This window comes from Pristis pectinata, chromosome 10, assembly GCF_009764475.1.
Source record: "Pristis pectinata isolate sPriPec2 chromosome 10, sPriPec2.1.pri, whole genome shotgun sequence".
Classification (NCBI taxonomy): domain Eukaryota; kingdom Metazoa; phylum Chordata; class Chondrichthyes; order Rhinopristiformes; family Pristidae; genus Pristis; species Pristis pectinata.
The window spans coordinates 54,503,903-54,522,575 of record NC_067414.1 but is presented as its reverse complement, the minus strand read 5'-3'; the positions used below and the strand labels follow the sequence as shown (position 1 = coordinate 54,522,575).

The 18,673-nt window shown below is 38.1% G+C and overlaps 1 protein-coding gene across 8 annotated transcripts in view; it reads right to left on the bottom strand.

The window, feature by feature from the left end:
* supt3h (SPT3 homolog, SAGA and STAGA complex component) overlaps positions 1 to 18,673 on the bottom strand; it is a 320,780-nt gene that overhangs the window by 127,667 nt on the left and 174,440 nt on the right. For all 8 annotated transcript variants that reach the window (XM_052024365.1, XM_052024364.1, XM_052024362.1 and 5 more), the window contains one exon: positions 14,012 to 14,096. In XM_052024365.1, coding sequence (XP_051880325.1) covers positions 14,012 to 14,096 — 85 coding nt within the window. The remainder of the gene's footprint in view (positions 1 to 14,011; positions 14,097 to 18,673) is intronic.

Below are 18,673 nucleotides of genomic sequence, written 5' to 3'. Positions count from 1 at the left end.
GAAGGAGTGGGTGGGAAGAGAGATCATCTTGCTTGGAAAAAACAGAGAGCACTCCTCCTCCAATCCTTTGATGGGGTTCTCATACACGAAGAGATTAAACAGACTAGCATGTACTCTCTTCAGTTTAGAAGAATGGGAGGTGAATGCGTTGAAATGCACAAAGTTCTCATAGCCTTGATGGGGGTAGTTGCAGGGATAATACAATCCCTGGCTTGGGTATCTAAAACCACAAGTCACAACCATAAAATAAGGGGTCAGCCATTTGTGACAGGGATAAGAATAACTTTCTTCACTCCCACAGGGTAGCAAATCTTTGAAATTCATTACTCTTGAGGACTGTCAGAGTACTTTCAAGACAAATATTTATAATATTTTTGATATTATGGGAGGCAAAAATATAGGGTTGGTGCAGGAAAAAGTGGCACTGAGGAAAAAGATCAGCCATGATTTTATTGAATGGCAAATCAGGAATTAGGAGCCAAATAGCCTATTTCTATTTCTATGACAGATTCTCAACCCCTTAAAAATCACATATAAACTGAATTTTAAATCTCCCTCCAATTCTGTTTTATTACTCTGATTTTAGTATTTTACTGAACTGTCCTGCCTTTCCAATGCAAAACATTCAGATGCCACAGTATACACAAAGCTATAGAAAAAGTGAAGGTCACAAGCAGTGTACTGAGATTCATTCTCTGGATTTAAGTCTTCAACCCCAACACCGACCCTCTTGTACATCATATCAGGAGAGATATTGCTGAGCCCATTAATTCAGATATGATCACTGACTACGAAGAGATCAAACCCAACAAAAGAAGTAAAGCCGGGCCAGACCGGGAATATCTCTCAAGATGGCCATCTTGCCAGCCTCCTTCTGAAACCATGCAGAGATATGTTGCTCACATACATTGTTGTATTTCAGGGACTAGTTGTCAGTTGACAGCTTCTAAATCCATAGAGGCTCTATTACACATACAGTTTGAATGAAAGGTTATTGATCTGGAACACTTACTTTATTTTGTTCTCCTCAGATGCTGATTGATTAGATGAGCATTCACAGTATTTCTTGTTTTAGGTCAGTTGTAATTGCTGGTTGTTTAATCACTGGAAGTATTGAGGTAGTGAAGTAACTCTACATATCATGAGCCGTTTTCACCCCTAACTTCAATATCAAAAGAACCCTTGTTTAGAAAATCCACATTAAAAGACTATAGTCATTTTTTTAAATTCTGTACTACTGGCGCCAACATAGTCTTCCTTAGGGCACACTTTCAATAATTGTATCTTCGAGCACAAGCCAGGTATTTTAAAATCACTTGTCCTTACTATAACGGAATTATGGATAAGCATCTGGGAGGAAACGACCCTGCATAAAGTATGAATGCCGTAGCTATTTCCTCCTCAATGCAAAATTTGGAAGCATTTAAAAAAGAAAGCAAAAAGCCCTTGACAAAATTCTAAATGAGTTTCTAAAGCTTGTATAAGAAATAACCCACCCATAATATGCAGTAAAAAGAAGCATTGTGCAGATTGATGGTCATGGTAAGTAATCCATCTTTAATTTCAAGCCAATCAGTGCACTTTCTGTTTCACTGCACAAGAAAGAATACTGCCAAGATCCCAAAAAGAGAACCAGCTACAGATCCTTCACCCATGTGTCACAGTGGATGTGGCCTTTTAATGTCAAATTTGACAGCGTCATTAATCCAATTACTGCAATGATCTCCTGGTCTCTAACGAGCCAGGAGGGGTTGGGATTATGTGGTTGGTTTTGATAGTCTTGTATTGTTGTCCATTGTCATTGTAATTTGAGGGACACTGAATGATATATGAAAGTATAATTCCTAGCTTCTCCAACAGACCTCTACTATAAAGAGTAGAATTTGTGAAACTCATCAGAAGAGCAGAACGCTTAGTGAATGGTTTTGTTTATGCTGCACAGGGAATACCCAAATTATTTATGACAATCATTTCCATTTTTTTTTAACCAAATGATAATAGAAATAAATTGATATGGATTTGTTTGTGTCTATATTGTCCTTCCTTCCCACACTATTCAGCTCTAATCTACTGGTAGCTTGTCAATATCTCATATAAAGTTTCCATATCTCATCAATCAGTGCCTAACCTCTATCAACACTTTGGAATAAATATGGTTTACCCCAACCATGTATCAAACTCCCACCTCATTTGTATTCATGTCACTGACTTTTCTTTGGTTATCTCTGTTTGAACAAGGCAGGTTGGTCATGTCTTCTCTTGTAAATAGTTTGGAACAGTCACAAGTTATTAGAGAAGACAATTTACTTGCCCAAAATACTTATAAATCAGAACATGTTGTAAAATAATGCTAGAATAATAAAAAATACTCAACTGCTAATCACTGACATTTCTCATCTTGAAGAGGACAAAATTCCAAAATTGTTTCTAATGGGATTAAGGGAGGGAGCTTCAGCAAAGTTGTTGCATTAATTAGTTCTGTGCAATGATATTATTAGATAGCTAGAAAAAAAGAATCTTTTTACTCTATCAATAATAAAATGTATAATCAAACTAGAAAACATTCATGCTGAAAACTAACAAAATCCTGCACAAAATCCATAAGAGCCATAATATAAACCAGATGAAAGAATATTTTCAGGTTTTTGTTACTTGACACAAAATAAGGTAAGGGATAACATCAAGTAACTAGTAAAATACTTTAGTTCTTTCCTCTTCATTTGTTCAGCCCAAAGAAGGGGAGGAAACAATTAAGTCAACACTAGATGTCAGTGTAAGTGAAAAATTCTTTTAAAAGTACTTTATTCTCCTACTCCTGTTTTCATTAATAGTAAGAACATAAAAAAATAGCAGGAATAAGCCATTCAGTCCTGTGTGACTGCTCTACTATTCAATAAGATCATGGCTAATCATTTACCTCAGTGCCACTTTCCTGAACTAATCCATACATCTCTCACTCTCTGGATACTGAAAAGTACATCAAACTCCGTCTTGAATATACTCAGTGATCGAGCCTCCACAGCATTCTTGGGCACAGAAATCTGAAGATACACTACCCTCTGGGAGAAAAAAAATCTCTATTTTGAATGGCTGACCCTTTATTTTAAGACTTCTACTTCTGATTCTAGACACCCCTGTAAGGGGAAGCATCAATTCTGCATTAATTCTGTCAAGCATCTTCCTCAGAGTCGATATTATTATCAGGTTTTGTATCATCAATAAATGTGGATATACTTGATCCTCTCATTCAGCTGGGTCCCAGAACTGATCCCTGAAACACCTCACTCCTCACAGCTTCCCAAGCAGAAAATGACCTATTTATTCTGTTTATTAAACAAACTTCAATCCATGCCACGTATTGACCCTATCCCACATGTTCCAATTCTGTTAAATAACCCCATGTGGCACTTATTGAAAGCCTACTGCAAATATAAATACAACACACCTACTAATTCCCTCTTATCTATTCCGCTAGCTACAGTCTCAAAAGACTAACAGATTTATTAAACATGACTTCCCTTTCATTAGTCCTATTATTATTTTTCCAGTGCCCTGTTACCACTTCCTTAATAATAGATTCCAATATTTTTCAACCTACTAACATCAGGCAAATGGGTCAATTGTTCTTTGTTTCCTCTTCTTTTTTTTTAAATAGAGGGGTTACAATCTATGGGATCGGTACTCGAATCTATGGAATTTCTCTGTAGCTGTTACACTTTATTCTGCATTCCGTTATTGGTTTGCCTTGTACTACCACAATGCACTATGTAACATATTGATCCGTATGAACGGTATGCAAGACAAGTTTTTCATTGTACCTCTGTACAAGTGACAATAATAAACCAATTCCAAGTCAGATGAAAGACAGTGAATCTGTTATCTCCATAGCCAAATCCTTCAAAACCCAAGGATGCAGTTCATCAGGTCCTGAGCGTTTATCATTATTCTGCACCATTTGTTTTTCCATTACTAATTTACTTCCAGGAGGTTTTATGAAAACTGACACAAAATATTTGTTTATTTTTTCTGCAATTTTCTTATTTTCCTAAATAATTTCTCTGTTTCAGTCTGAAGGGGGCTCACATTAATTTTAGCTAATCTTTTATTTTTACCTATCTATATGAGCTTTTACAGTCTATTTTTGTTTCTTGCTAGCCTACTGAGATATTCTAATTACCTTATCAACACGGTTTTCCTTTAATAAATTCTGACGTTCTCCCAATGCTCAGGTTTACTTTTTTTTAGCGACATTAAACATGTTATCTTTTGATCCAATACGATCTTTATTTTAGCTATGTTAGCTATGGTTGAACTTTTGTTTTCTTTTGCCTTAAAGGAATATACATTACTGGTAAACTAGCTGTTATTTTTTTAAATGTTAGCTGTTGCTTGTTTACTGGTAAGCCCTTTAATGTAATTTCTCAATCTATCACAGTCAACTGACATCCCATGCTTTCGTTGTTTGCTTTATTTAGATTTAAGACCCAAGTTTCAGTGAACAAAATCCTTTTCAATTTTTATATAAAATGCCTTCATATTATGGTCACAGTTCCCTAAAAGCCCCTTAACTGCCAGATCAATTATAGTTTTATCAATACATAATACTACAATAGCCTCTTAGCTTCTAAAATAGCCTCTTCCCTCATTGGCTCTTGCACATACAGATCTAGAAAACCATCTCTTATTTAATCCATAAAGTCATTTGGTTCTGCAATCAAAATGTAGATAGTCCCCCATAAGTATTGTATTACCCTTGTTACATGCAGTTCTAATTTTTCTGTTCTACTTCCTGATTTTTTGAGCTAAGGTCCTTTCTCTCAACCATGTTTATCACATTCTTTAATATCTGGGTTACTCTGCCTCGTTTTCCATTCTGCTCATCTCTTCTAAAATAATCTGGAATATATAATTCCCAAAGTTGGTCACTTTGCAACCACTTCATTGCATCTTGGCCATTTATTTCTCTTTGCACATTAGTTCTACCACCTTGTTATAAATGCTGCATGCATTTAAAAAGAGGTTTAAAATTTGTGTTTTTACAATTTTTTCCTGTTCTGAATCTAGTCGGTGGTACACACTTATATTTGCATGCACTGGCCCTTGCTGACAGACTCTGCTCATCATGACCCATTGTCATTCTGCACTTTCCAAATTTCCTCTCATCAGAAGCCACCTCCTACTCACCTACTCCTCCAATGTATGCACACACATACACACACAATTTGTTTTAAAGCCTCATCTCCAGGCAAGTTAGGTATTTTACTGGGACACTGCTTCCAGCAGGAATCAAGTGAAGCCCATCCTAATGGAACAGCTCCCACTTATTCAATACTTGTGCCAAAGCCCCATGAATTTAGACCCATTTCTCTCGTGCCAATCTTTGAGACACTCATTCAATTCTAAGATCTTATTAACCCTATGCTAACTTGCACATGGATCAAACTGGAGATTTACAGATCTTCTGCTTTATAATTTGGACCCTAGATGCTCATACTGCTTCAGTAGAACCTTCATTTTTGTCCTCTTTCTTTGGTTTCCCCAACAGGACTTTTCTCCTTAGAGGATTTTTTTCTTCCTGCAGATGGAAACTTAGTCTAGAATCTCTTTGGTAACACAAAGTAAATTCACATGTGGTATTCCATAACAAAGATACCCTAATTTACAGTACAACAAAAAATTCATATTAACCTGATAACTCAAATTTAAAACTGTGATCTCAATCTGTGTATACGTTTTATTTTGACAACAAAGTTTAATAATTCTTGTCATTTTCACATCATATTAAACAATTCATTCTTTTGAATTAAATGTGTATTTTTCATCCAACCAAACCAAACTCTCTTCTGTAACGGGAACGATATAGTCAAATATTTATTTATTTTGGGGCAAGCTGTTAATATATTTTAATTTCAAGGAATATTTACTAAAATTCCTGACTAGTAATTATAGCATAGTTTATTTATTAAACATTTCCCTTCCCATTCTATGCAAATATATTTTCCTTACAAAACAGCAGTAAATTTTACCATAAAGTATTTTCATTGTTGCAAAGTTCTTGAGAGCTTTGGAACATTTGATTATAAAATTTTCTGCAGTAACATCTGCTAGTGAAATGTAAAACAGTATGTTGAGTAACAGATTTCGATATACTTTTAAGTTAGTTGGGAGTCAATAGTAGTGGCAATAAAATTGGAGATTTGATTCCAACTTAAGGTTGGACATCAAAATTTGATTTCCAAAGCCATCACATGACCATCGACATTATCTGTCAAGAAAAAAAACTCTAACATTTTCAAGGGTAATGTATCTTCTTTAGTTTAATTATTCTATTGAAACAGGTAATTCTCAGACCAAGTAAAGTCTCCTTCATTATCAATATCATCCACCATTAATATCTTCAAATTTTATCCCCAAAAAAAGTATATTTGGGGTAAGGTCTTCTTGGTATCAAACTAGACTAGTCATTGGACTACTTAAAATAATTAATCATCTATTTATTCTTATTGAATCCATTTTCTGCTAATCATTTGGCACTCTATCAAAGCAAAACGTTCTCTGATTATCCAGTAAAGGTCTCTGTGGTAACAAACTCATCTCTTCTTTTGATCATCCTTGATGAGTTTCCCTCCTCCTCTGGTGATCACAGTTTAACCAAAATAGCTTTAGGTATTCATTACCTGGATTATGTCCCATCTCAATAATCTCATCGCTGATGGAAAACACACTCAATTCTATCAATTACTCCACGATACTGACACATCCAAGTCACAAAATAATCCTGGATACAATTCAATAAAGTAAAACCAATTTAAGTGCCTCAGGTACCTCAAGTCTAAATTCATAAATATTCCAAATATATACCAACCAATAAATTACAGAGGGTAAAAGAACAGAATCTTTCACAGGGCAAGAATAGTTTGAGATATTAATAAGGCTGTTATGTAATGTGGTTCTATTAATAACAGCCTCAATTTAGTTGTCCACTTTTCAAAAATAATCACTCCTGCTGATAGATCCTCACCAACATGTCACTATTTATTGGTCTAATATTCTTAACACTATACTTAATCATATTCCCATTATTACTTTGTCTATTCATTTAACTTGTTTAGGTCCCATCAAGCACAAATGAACTTGAAATGTAAAATCACCTTCTTTCACAAGGCCCCTGTACAAACCGGCTCTGAATTTCATTAGCTGCTCCCTTCAAGCAACTTGAATCTCTCAGAACTGAAAGACGTGCACCTGTTGAGCTCAAATTATCCCAATAATACAAAAGTGTAATAAAATCTGACTAAAATAAAAATTTCTGTTCTTGTGCAAAATGTTGGTTAGGCTGCAGCTAGAGTACTGTGTGCAGTTCTGGTTGCCACACTATAGGAAGGATGTGTTTAAGCTACAGAGGGTGCAGAAAAATTCACAAGGATGTTGCCTGGATTGGAGGACTTGAGCTACAAGGAGAAATTGGATAGGTTATGTCAGTTTTCCCTGAAGCCAAGGAGGCTGAGAGGTAACATGATAGAGGTATATAAAATTATGAGAGGCATTAAAGGGTAGGTAGCCGAAGCCTGTTTCCCATGGTGGGGGTGTCTAAAACTAGAAGGCATAAGTTTAAGATGAGAGAAAGGTTTACAGTGGATCTGAGGGGAAATTTTTCTACACAAGAGTAGTTGGTATCTGGAGTGAGCTGCCAGAGGAGGTGGTGGAGGCAGGAACAGCAACAAGGCATTTGGACAGGTACTTGAATGAGCAAGGCAAAGATGGATATGGAATTAATGCAGGCAAGTGGGATTAGTATAGATAGGCAAGATAGTCAGCATTGACGTGGTGGGCTGAAGGGCCTACTTCAAAGCTACATGACTCTATGAAACTCGGAGTAAACCTATTAGGTCACATACGTACGCTCAACACCTGAAGGATGAAGTAAACCTGATCAGCTTCCACGCCCACTTAATTCTCATCTGACTCACTTGTGAAACAGATTTTATTGCCATATTTTCAGTGGACTATTTGTGGCTCAAGGAAGTGAAAAAAAAACTGTACTTGGCATCAGTGGTCAGCCTGAGAAGTTTTACTTTCTGTGATCCAGAGCCAAGACAAACTGCCAATGAATACATTAAGCAGTGAAAGTACAGTTGGGGATGGAAAGTAAAAATTAGGTAAAAAGATGAATAAAAGCAAAGAAACCAACTTTGTATGAAGATGAAAAGAAAAACAAAGGTATAACTGTTTGAAGATAATCACTGACCGGGATTCAGAACTTGTACCAGTAAATAAAAGGCAAACAACACTCAGGTTCTTTCATCGATAATCCATGCTGTCATGGCAGCAAATAAACACAGAACTGCTGCACATGACAACATTTCAAAAGAAGTCAAAACCCAAAATTATTAACACTGGTCAATAACACAGAAGTAGACAAATTCAGTCAACCATTTCACAACTAGCTACTTAGTTAAGGCAATTTGCCACAATATCAGTAACTCCAAAGCAGCAAACTCATCAGAGTTTGGGGGATGGTGTTGGTTTTGGGAGAGAATATGTGCTGGTGCATGTGCGAACATATATGAGAGAGGGAGAGAGAAAGAGAGAGGGATAGAGAGAGAGAGAGCGAGATAGAGTGAGTAGAGTGAGTGAGAGACAGAGCGAGAAAGAGAAAGAGGGAGAGAGTGTGTGTGAGTGAGAAAGAGAGAGAAAGTGCATGAATGAGAGAGAAAGAATAGGTGTGCGTGTGAGAGAATGTGTGTGTGCATAACGGGGAGCATGTGCGTAAAATGAGAGCATGTGTGTGAGGGAGCATGTTTGTTTGGGAGAAAGAGTGTGTGTGTGTATGAGAGTGAGTGAGTGAGGGAGGGAGAGGGAGAGGGAGTGAGGGAGGGAGAGGGAGAGGGAGGGAGGGAGGGAGAGAGGGGGAGAGAGAGGGGGAGAGAGAGAGAGAAATAGTGCATGAGGGAGGATGAAAATAAAGAAAGGATATGAGAGAAAAAAATAGAGCATATTAAGAGAGAAAACTGGAGAGAAAAGAGACCGTACAGTGAGAACAGGTGAGAGAGGGAATAAGAAAGGTGGGATGAGGGACAGGGCAAAATAGATAGAGAGAAATAGAAAGGGGCCGTGGAAGAGAATAGGAGTCAGGGAGTGAAGGAAAGAGAAGGAAAAGGGGAAGTGGAGGAGGGAAGATGAATAAAACAGAACAAGAGAGAAAAAGTAAATGAATGAGAGGGTGAAATGGGCAAGGGAAGGAAAAATGAGAGATCTGGGGGTGGGGGAGATAAAGATAGAGAGTGGGGTAAATAAAGAGAGGAAGCAAATGGAGGGGGGAATAGATGGAGGGCAGGGTAGAGGGAGGGGGCAAGGTAGAGGGAGGGGGCAGGGTAGAGGGATGGAAAGTAAAGGGGTGTGTGAGGGGTGATAGGGCACTTGACAGCAGTATGTCAGATGGAGGTTGCATGAGAGACTAGGCAGAGGGGTATTTTGTGAGGGGAGTACGCAGGCGGCATAGTGTGCAAGAGGGCCGTTGGGTGAAAGAAGAATGCAGGGAAAGAGAGAATGGCACAAGGTAGTGCAGCACAGACAAAGACAGAGAATGGAGCATATGAGGGGTAAGCATACGAGAGAGCAACAAAGAATGAGAATATGAAAGACTGGGACAGAGAGAGATAGATTGTGGCAAAAGAGAAAAGCACAAAAGGGGAGAGGCAGAAAGAAAGAGAGACAGATGGGCACAAGGGAGAGCTACAGTGATGGACAGATGGACAATTGAGGTACATGTGAGACAAGAAAGAGAAAAAGGCATGCGCAAGGCAGCTACACAAAAGAGTGTTTGAAAGGCAAATAATGAAAGGACACACTGGAGATAGACATATTACAGGGACTGGGGTTTCTGAGAGGGAATCACAGAACGGTAACAGCATTGTAATCCATCCAGTCCTTTCTGTTCAGACTACCCTTCTGTAAAGGTAATGCAGCTAATCCTCTTTTTATGCCTTTTCCTTATACATTTGCAATAGGTATTCTTTCAACTACTCCTTTGAAAGCCATGACTGAATTTGCCCCCACCATGTCAGGCAATGCTTTCCAGATGCAAACCACTCACTGTGTAAAAAAGCTTTTATGCATATCACCTTCAGTTGTTTTGCCAATAACTGTAAATCCATTGCCTCTGGTTCATGACTCTTAAACAAATGAGAACGTTTTCTCTCTACAGTGTGTGGACACATCATGATTTTAAGTATGTCTATCATGTACCTCTCTCAAACTTTCCTGCCTTAAGGAGAACAATCTCAGCTTCTCCAGACTTCCCTCAAAACCCCATCCTGGAAAAATTCCAGTTAAGTCTTTACTGCAACCTTTCCAAAGCCTAATGTGCGGTGATCAGAACTGGGTTAAATACTCCAGTCATAGCTGAACCAGTCTTTTACAGACGTTTGTCATAACTTGATTTTGCACTCAATACTTCTATTTATCCTGCACAAGATCCTGTTTGCATTTTTTTAAACTGCTTTCTCAACCTGCCCCACTACCTTCAAGGATTTAAACTGATTTTCCTTTCCAGTTATATCCTTAAGGCCATAAAAATAAGAGGAGAAAAAATATCCATGTTACGTTGCTGAATTAGAACACAGGACCAGAAATTGGTTACCCTTTTTTACCCCCACTATAGGAGACTATTTTATTGGTGATGGTGGGAGTTGAACTAGGACGTACCTGATTTGTGTGGAGCGTAAATGCTGGCACAGTCCAGCTGAATCAAATGGCCTGTTTCTGTGGTATGTTGTTTTCAATAAAAGTAACTCATTTAAATTAAGTTTTATATTCATAGGCTATAGGAAAATTATTTCAGTTCTTGAAATTTAATTTTAATCCACATATTATGAAGAAATACAAAGATATTACAAAGAACTTAAACAGGGAATCAGGAGGGCTAAAAGGGGTCATGAAAATATCCTTGGTGGGGGGATTAAGGAAATTCCCAATGCGTTTTTACATACATTGAAAACAAGAGGGTGTAGCTAAGGAGAGGGTAGGCCCACTGAAGGACAATGGAGGGAATTTATGCCTGGAGTTATAGGAAGTGGGCGAGATACTAAATGAGTACTTCCCATTGGTATTCACCAAGGAGAAGAACATGGAGGATAGCGAGGTCAGAGAGAGGTATGCTTATATTCGAGGGCAGGTTGATATCAAGGAGGTGGTGTTGGGTCTCTTGAAAAATCTTACGGTGGATAAAGTCCCCAGGATCTACCCCAGGCTATTGAGGAAGGCAAGGGAGGAGATTGCTGGAGCTTTGACAGAGATTTTTGTATCCTCTTCAGCCACATTCAAGGTCCCAGTGGACTGGGGAATAGCCAATGCTGTTCCTTTGTTTAAGGAGGTCAATAGGGATAATCCAGCAAGTTATAGGCCAGTGAGTCTTACATTAGTGGTAGGGAAATTATTGGAGAGGATTCTTCATGATAGGATTTATTTGCATTTGGAAAGGCATGGATTTATTAGGGATAATCAGCATGGCTTTGTGCAGGAGAGGTTATGTCTTACGAACTTGATTGAGTTTTACTGAGGGGTGACAAAGATGATTGATGGGGGTATTCCCACATGCATTTTACTGAAGCATTCAACAAGGTTCCTCATGGTAGGCTAATCCAGATTAAGGCACAAAGGATCCACAGGTACTTGGTAGATAGGATTCAAAATTGGATTGGCCATAGAAGACAGAGGGTAGTGGTGAAGGGATGCTATTCTGACTAGATGTCTGTGACCAGTGGTGTTCTGTGGGAATCAGAGCTGGGACCTCTGTTGTTTGTTTTATATGATTTGGATGAAAACGTAGGAGGGCTTAATAGTAAATTCACAGATGAAACAAAAACTGGCAGGGTTGTGGATAGTGAGGAAGATTGTCAAATATACAGCATGATATAGATCAGTTGAAAATATGGGAGGAGAACTGGCAGATGGAGTTTAATCTGGAGAAGTGTGAGGTGTTGTATTTTGGGAGGGCAAATGTACAGGGAAAGAATTCAGTAAATGGAAGGACCCTTAACAGCAGTGATATTCAGAGGGATCTTGGAGTGCAAGTTCATAGCTCCCTAAAAGTGGCAATACAAGTAGATAAGAGTGGTGAAGAAGGCATGCTTAGCTTCAGTGGTCAGGACATTGAGTATAAAAGTTGGCAAGTCACGTTGCAGCTGTATAAAACTTTGGTTCGGGCACGTTTGGAGTATGGTGTTCAGTTCTGGTTGCCACATTACAGGAAGTTGTGGAGGCTTTGGAGAGGATGCAGAAGAGGTTCACCAGGATGTTGCATGTACTAGAGAATATTAGCTAATAAGAGAGGTTGGACAAACTTGAATTGTTTTCTCTGGAGCGTTAGAGGTTGAGGGGGCGACCTGATCGAAGTATATAAAATTATGCAAGGCATAGATAGGGTAGATAGTCAGAGACTTTTTCCCAGGGTGAAAGTGTCAAATACTAGACGGAAAAGGTTTAAGGTGAGAGGGGGAAAGTTTAAAGGAGATTTATGAGGCAGCTTTTTCTTTCCACAGAGAGCAGTAGGTGCCTGGAACACACAACCAGGGAAAGTGGTGGAAGCAGATACAGAAGCAATGTTTAAAAGGCATTTAGACAAGCAATGAACAGGGAGGGAATAGAAGGTATGGATCACATGCAGGGAGATGGGATTACTTTAATTTGGCATCATGGTCAGCTCAGAGATCATGGACCAAACGGCCTATTCTTATGCTATACTGTTCTATGTTTATGTGGCAAAAAAAAACTTTAGAAAGATGTTGTCAGCTGCCAGCTCAGTTATAAAACTGCAAACATTTTCACTCTTAAACAAACCATATTTACTTATTCATTTTAGTAAAGCAAGTAAAGAAACCACATTAGTATAGTGAACTTCATATTAGTCAAAGTCCCAAGGCTTTCCATTATCAGTAAATTTCTGTCTTAAGTGCAATCACTTTTATTGTACAGACCAACGTCTCAGCTAGTTTGCAAATATCAAAGTTCCAGTAGCACTAATCTGATACATTTCAATGAAGCTATTTGGTGGGTTTGTCTGAGGTATAAACATTGAGAGGACACAGGGCGATCACCTCTTCTTCTAATAGTGCTAGGGGATCTTTACATGTCTATCTTAATAAACTGATGGACTTTTGCATTAACATCTCATGTGAAGAACTGTATGTCTGACAAAGTTGTATTTCCCTTATTTCATGACCAAAAATGTCAACCAAGATATGTGCTTGAATCTTGGCATGGGGTGTATTTTCTAACTCAGAGGTTAAAGTGTGATCAAATGAACAAAATGAGTATCAATAATCCATCACTACATGCTAACCTTCAAATTGAATGCATGAAGGGGAAGCTAAAGTGTACATCTGAATTAGTAAACAATGTCGCAGATGGATTACTGTTTAAGACAGCAGTATATGGTTACTCTTTACTATTGATAGATTTTGTTTCAAAAAAATCCCTTTAACTGTGAAACAAGTTATATTGGAGGTGAAAATAATCCTAAAATATAACTTCATAATACTTCAATAGATGAATTTTAGTGCTTTAAAAATCTATCATACTATATCCCAATTTGAATACACATTTAAACACCATATTTCCAGCCTGAGTTGCATGTATGGTTAAAAGGTAATGATCCCAGCATGGATACTTGCATTGAACCACTTGCTGTCAATTTAACTCCTTAGATGTTTCTTTCTCTATTTTGTAGCCAAATTTTAATCCATACTGCCACCAATCTCCTTAATATCAAGTCAAGTCTCCCAATAAGCAGTTGCTTTACTAATGGCTTTCTTAAAATCTTTTATGGAATACTCACTGTATTACCCTAAATCTTGCTATTTGGATTTTTTCAAATAATTTGGTAAGATTTGTGACCTACAACTTCTAACACAAATCACAAGTATGTTGGAGGGTTTGTTTTATTTAATTTTAGAAAACATGTGAAGCTCAACTTACAAGTCTCAATACTGTAAATTCTGGTAGGCCTTACCAAGTTAATCAATTGAGAATGCACAATATCTTCAATCAAAACTGCAGTCTCGTGGAGAGGTCGGCGAGCATCCCCCAGAGCATACCTGGAATGCAAAGAACAAGAAATCAGGAACAATTTGACCGTGTTTTTTCTGGAAACAAAACAGTCCATTAATCCTTTAAAGGTTCAAAACCATTGTACAGCAAATGGCTAAAAACATAAATTGTTATGCTTATACGTATTGATTAATTCATGTTGTAGTAGCATTGCAGAATGTTGCTCTAATACATCTGTCTGACTGGGATAGGTGTTCAAATCATACCTATTGGAATAGAGCCTTTCAATTCATATTTTGCTTTCACAAGGTTTCCAAACTTTTATTACTCAAATGAGGGGCAGTCAAAGACAAGGTCTCCATTACCTCTGCAAGTTTTTACCTGGTAGTGGTAGCTTTGTGAATTAGAGTGCTCTCCTATTGCCCAATGTGATGATGAACTGACTGACAGCTGATAATTGTGCAGTGGCTTTGAATTTACCATTTTGCAACCTTAATATAACAAATTGGAAAATTGTTGACTTCATGAACCAATAACACTAATTTGGCTAAAAGACTAACAGGACGTAAAAAGCTGCAACTTTGTCAATTCTCATAGCTAATATTCAAAGCAGCTCAATGTTGTTTGCATAAGCCTTCAAGCAGTTTACATATCTATAGAGGAACCAACATTTTGCAAAACATTTTCAGCACTGGAGTTAGCACATTATCCCATTTATATTCACATGCCTAAGCAAATTAATGTCAGGTAGAGCATCATTACATCCAAATAGCCGCAGGGTGATGTAACAGTTGATGGCGCACTTTTACTGTGACTTTTTGTAAAAACCACTTAGTTTGTGACAGGTTTCTATATTAATATTTCCTTTTCACAGCTTTTCCTTAGGCTGTCTGCTAAATTATTTCCCACGCAAAGCAATGACCATATCATCACAGCAGATGCTGAGAAAGAGGAAGAAACTCAACATGCTCACCAACCACAGCCACTTCCTTTACATCAATGATTATTTTAGGCCAGTGGAAGCATAGGCCTAAACTGAAGGTGTGTACTAGTCAGGACTGTTTTTCTACTGGCAGTTGCAAATATTCCCCTATTTTATGAGTTCCATGAAAAACATTTTACTTGTCACATTTCCAATTTCTACCTCGTTTTATAGTAAATTAACTCTTCTTCAACAACTGTAATCTTTAGAAGGCAATTTGCATTTAGATGTGCAAGTCTTTCAGAATTTATAGAATCATAGAACTAAGCAGATAACCCACTGGGCCTGAGGTTACTCTGAAAGAACTGTTTACTTGGTTCCACGCTGGAATTGTACTTCTGTGTCTTCTAACTTTCTTTAAACCTATTATGGATTTTACTTCCACCTTTGCTTTAGTAGAGAATTCTATATTCCAACAACTCCTGCATTTAATAAAAAAACATTCTTATTGTTCATTCTCTTCCTTCCTTCTTTTATGTACTTCTTTCAGAATGTTTTTTTTCTTCTGAAAATAGCCTATACTTCTTAACAGTTATTAATCCGAAAAGGCTAACTCTATTTCCCTCACCATAGATGCTGTACAACTCTTTTATTTCAACTACTCTCTTTTATTTCAACTTCTCCTGCAATGAGCTGGATATTAGAAACACTGATAGATCAAGGTCTGAGCTTCAGCCATGGCTTCAGATATCATCCGATGGAGGTCACTGACAAATCCCAGAAAGCGGTTTTACAGAGCCATACAGTTCTACAGCACAGAACTGGGGCTTTAGGTCCACCACATGCATGCTAACCTTTTTGACCATCTACAGTAATCCCATTTGCCTGCTCTAGGTCTGTATCTTTCTATGCCATTTAAGTAACTGTCTAAATGTCTCTTAAATGTAGTGATTGTATCTAGCTCCACTTCCTCTGGCAGTGAGTTCCATATATCAACCATTTCCTGTGTAAAATAACTTTCCACACAAATACCCTTTAAAACTCCTTCCACTTACCTTAAACTTAAGCCTTTTTTGTTTTTGACAACCCTACCATGGGAAAAAGATTCTATCTACCTGATCTATTCCTCTTATAATGTTATACACCTCTTTCAGGGCACACCACAGCCTCCTTCACTCCAGGGAAACAAACCCAGCCTATTCAATCTCTTCCCATTAGTAAAGGCCTCCAAGCTAGGCACTGTACTGGTGAACCTCCTCTGCACTCTGACACATCCTTCTTATGGTGTGGCAACCAAAACTGCACACGATACTCCAAATGCATTCTAATCAGTGTTCTGTTCAGTTGTAACGTAACATCCCAACTTTTATTTTCTATGTCCTGAATTAAGGTGGCAAGCGTGCCACATGCCTTCTTCACCATTCCATCTACCTATGTTGCTACTTTCAGGGAACTATGGACTTGAACCTCAGGATCCACCTATTCATCAACATTCCTTAGTGCCCCATTTACTGCATAGGCCTTGCCCCACTTGGCTTTCAAAAATGCATCACTTTGCACTTGTTGGGATTAAATTCTATCACCTAACGCTCCACCCAGCTTTCCATTATATCTTGCTTTAGCCTTAGACAACCTTCCTTGCTATCTACAACATTACCAACTTTTGTGTCAGCTACAAACTTACTAATCATACCCTCTATGTTCAAATCCAAATTGGTAAACAATCAGAGTCCTAGCACCGATCCCTGCAGGTATACTACTGGTTACACATGGTTTTAAGGCACATATTTATAAAATGGTTTGTTATTTGAGTTAGATATCCACAATTACACATGGGCTGTCTTTAATCCATCAATAGTGCATCTTATTTATCCTGTGCAGTCATGATTCAAGGATGTTAAACCTTACTTAGCAAATTAACATCTGGGATCTCTTTTATTAGATTCTGCAAAAGGTATCAGTTTCTAACCATGTTGCATGTCTGTGAGAGCTTCCAATGGGTTGCTGGAGATTGATTTTCTGATCATTTAGATTGGTGGAATTCAAGTTGGACAGGGAGAAGATTCTGCAAAAACTGGAAAATTAGGATCACAGATATGGATCATTGCGTTTGATGATGCTCAGCTTACAACAAAGTTAAGGTGTATCAATATATCCAAGAACAAAGAGCAATCCAACCTGCGCCAAGTTTAAGCCTCCAATTACTACTCACACATTTGTTCTTAAATAAACACAAATAAGGTCCATGTGGCAGCTGACCATCCATGTCAAACAGCAGTATTCCACTTCTGACCTGGCAGAGTAAGTATACTTGTTTGTAGAATTCCCATGTAGTACCAATTAGTTTCCATCCAAGGTTCATTCTGGATTTAACCTTTTGTTTGGTGTTCTAGGGATGGTGCCAATAAGACTAGTGAGTGACTTAAGATACAGTAGCAATTGAGTTGCTTGGTGGAATCATTACACGCCCATTAAGTTAAACCTCATGCTTACCATCCATTCCCACACACTGATCCTTTTCCCCCAACCACACACCACTTGCTGATTGGCTCAGGTCTGATCCTCTTCCAACTGGCCCCAACCTTGAAGTCAGCCTAGGCCACAACCCTTTGAGGAACACAATGGGATGTCCTGATCGCCACCTGCCCAGACCTGGTTGCAAAATTGACTGTCCATTCCTTCTTCCGGCCTCTGACTGACAGCCATTTCATCTCCACCCATTCCTCCTGAACCTGAGAACCAGCCTCAGTCCTGGATGGAACTTTTTCCTTCACGCAAAATGCAACACCAGCTCTGGAGACATGCAAGGCCCCAAGCCCCATGACCAAAATGATCACGGGTGCACTGCACAGTGACATATCGCCGATCTGTACTGGTTTAATACAATATCAAGGACAACATTGTTACATCATACTCATCCCAAAACTGATCTCTTCACAGATTTCTAAAAAGTAAATATTCAATTGTTTTAATTAATATTTTATTACTGGCACTTCTCAAAGTATAGTCTTTTAATTAAAATATGAATAAACTAATCAATTTTCCTTCAAGATCTTGTGACAACTAAATGTGAAAAAAGTTCCATACTTTTTGTTTAAACTAAAAAAATGAACTACAAAGTACAACCTATCACCAGATTGCATATATTTGATCACACACCACATGCATTTCACAGAAAATTATTATGGAACATCTGATTGCTAAGAAGTTTCTTTAGTTCAGCTGTGATTAATTAAAATTATACTGATTGCGAAAACCTTTGATCACCAGGAAGTCTTCATTAATTACAAGATCCCAGAATCACAACTGGACATTATAAAGTCTCTTGGAAAATCTGCCTATTTCCCCCTTAATCCCCTGCCTGAGTTTTGCATGTCCATTTCAGGTATTATTAACAATAAACTTTGTATGCATAGTTGACAAACATTGATTGACACTTTAAATTATTAAAAACAAGCTTCGTGCACAAAAGGAGACCATTTGGTCTACCAGTTCCAGGAGCCTGCTTTTGACCCAGGCCTCAGGTACTTTCTGTGTGGAGTAAGCATGTTCACCCTGTGACACTATGGGTTTCCTCTGGGTGCTCCCACATCACAAACAGGTGCTGACAGGTTAGTTGGCTGATGCAAGTTACCCTATAGTGCAGTATGTGTCAAAAGAATCAAAGGGGAAGTTGATAATGCATGTGAGCGAGAACAAGTT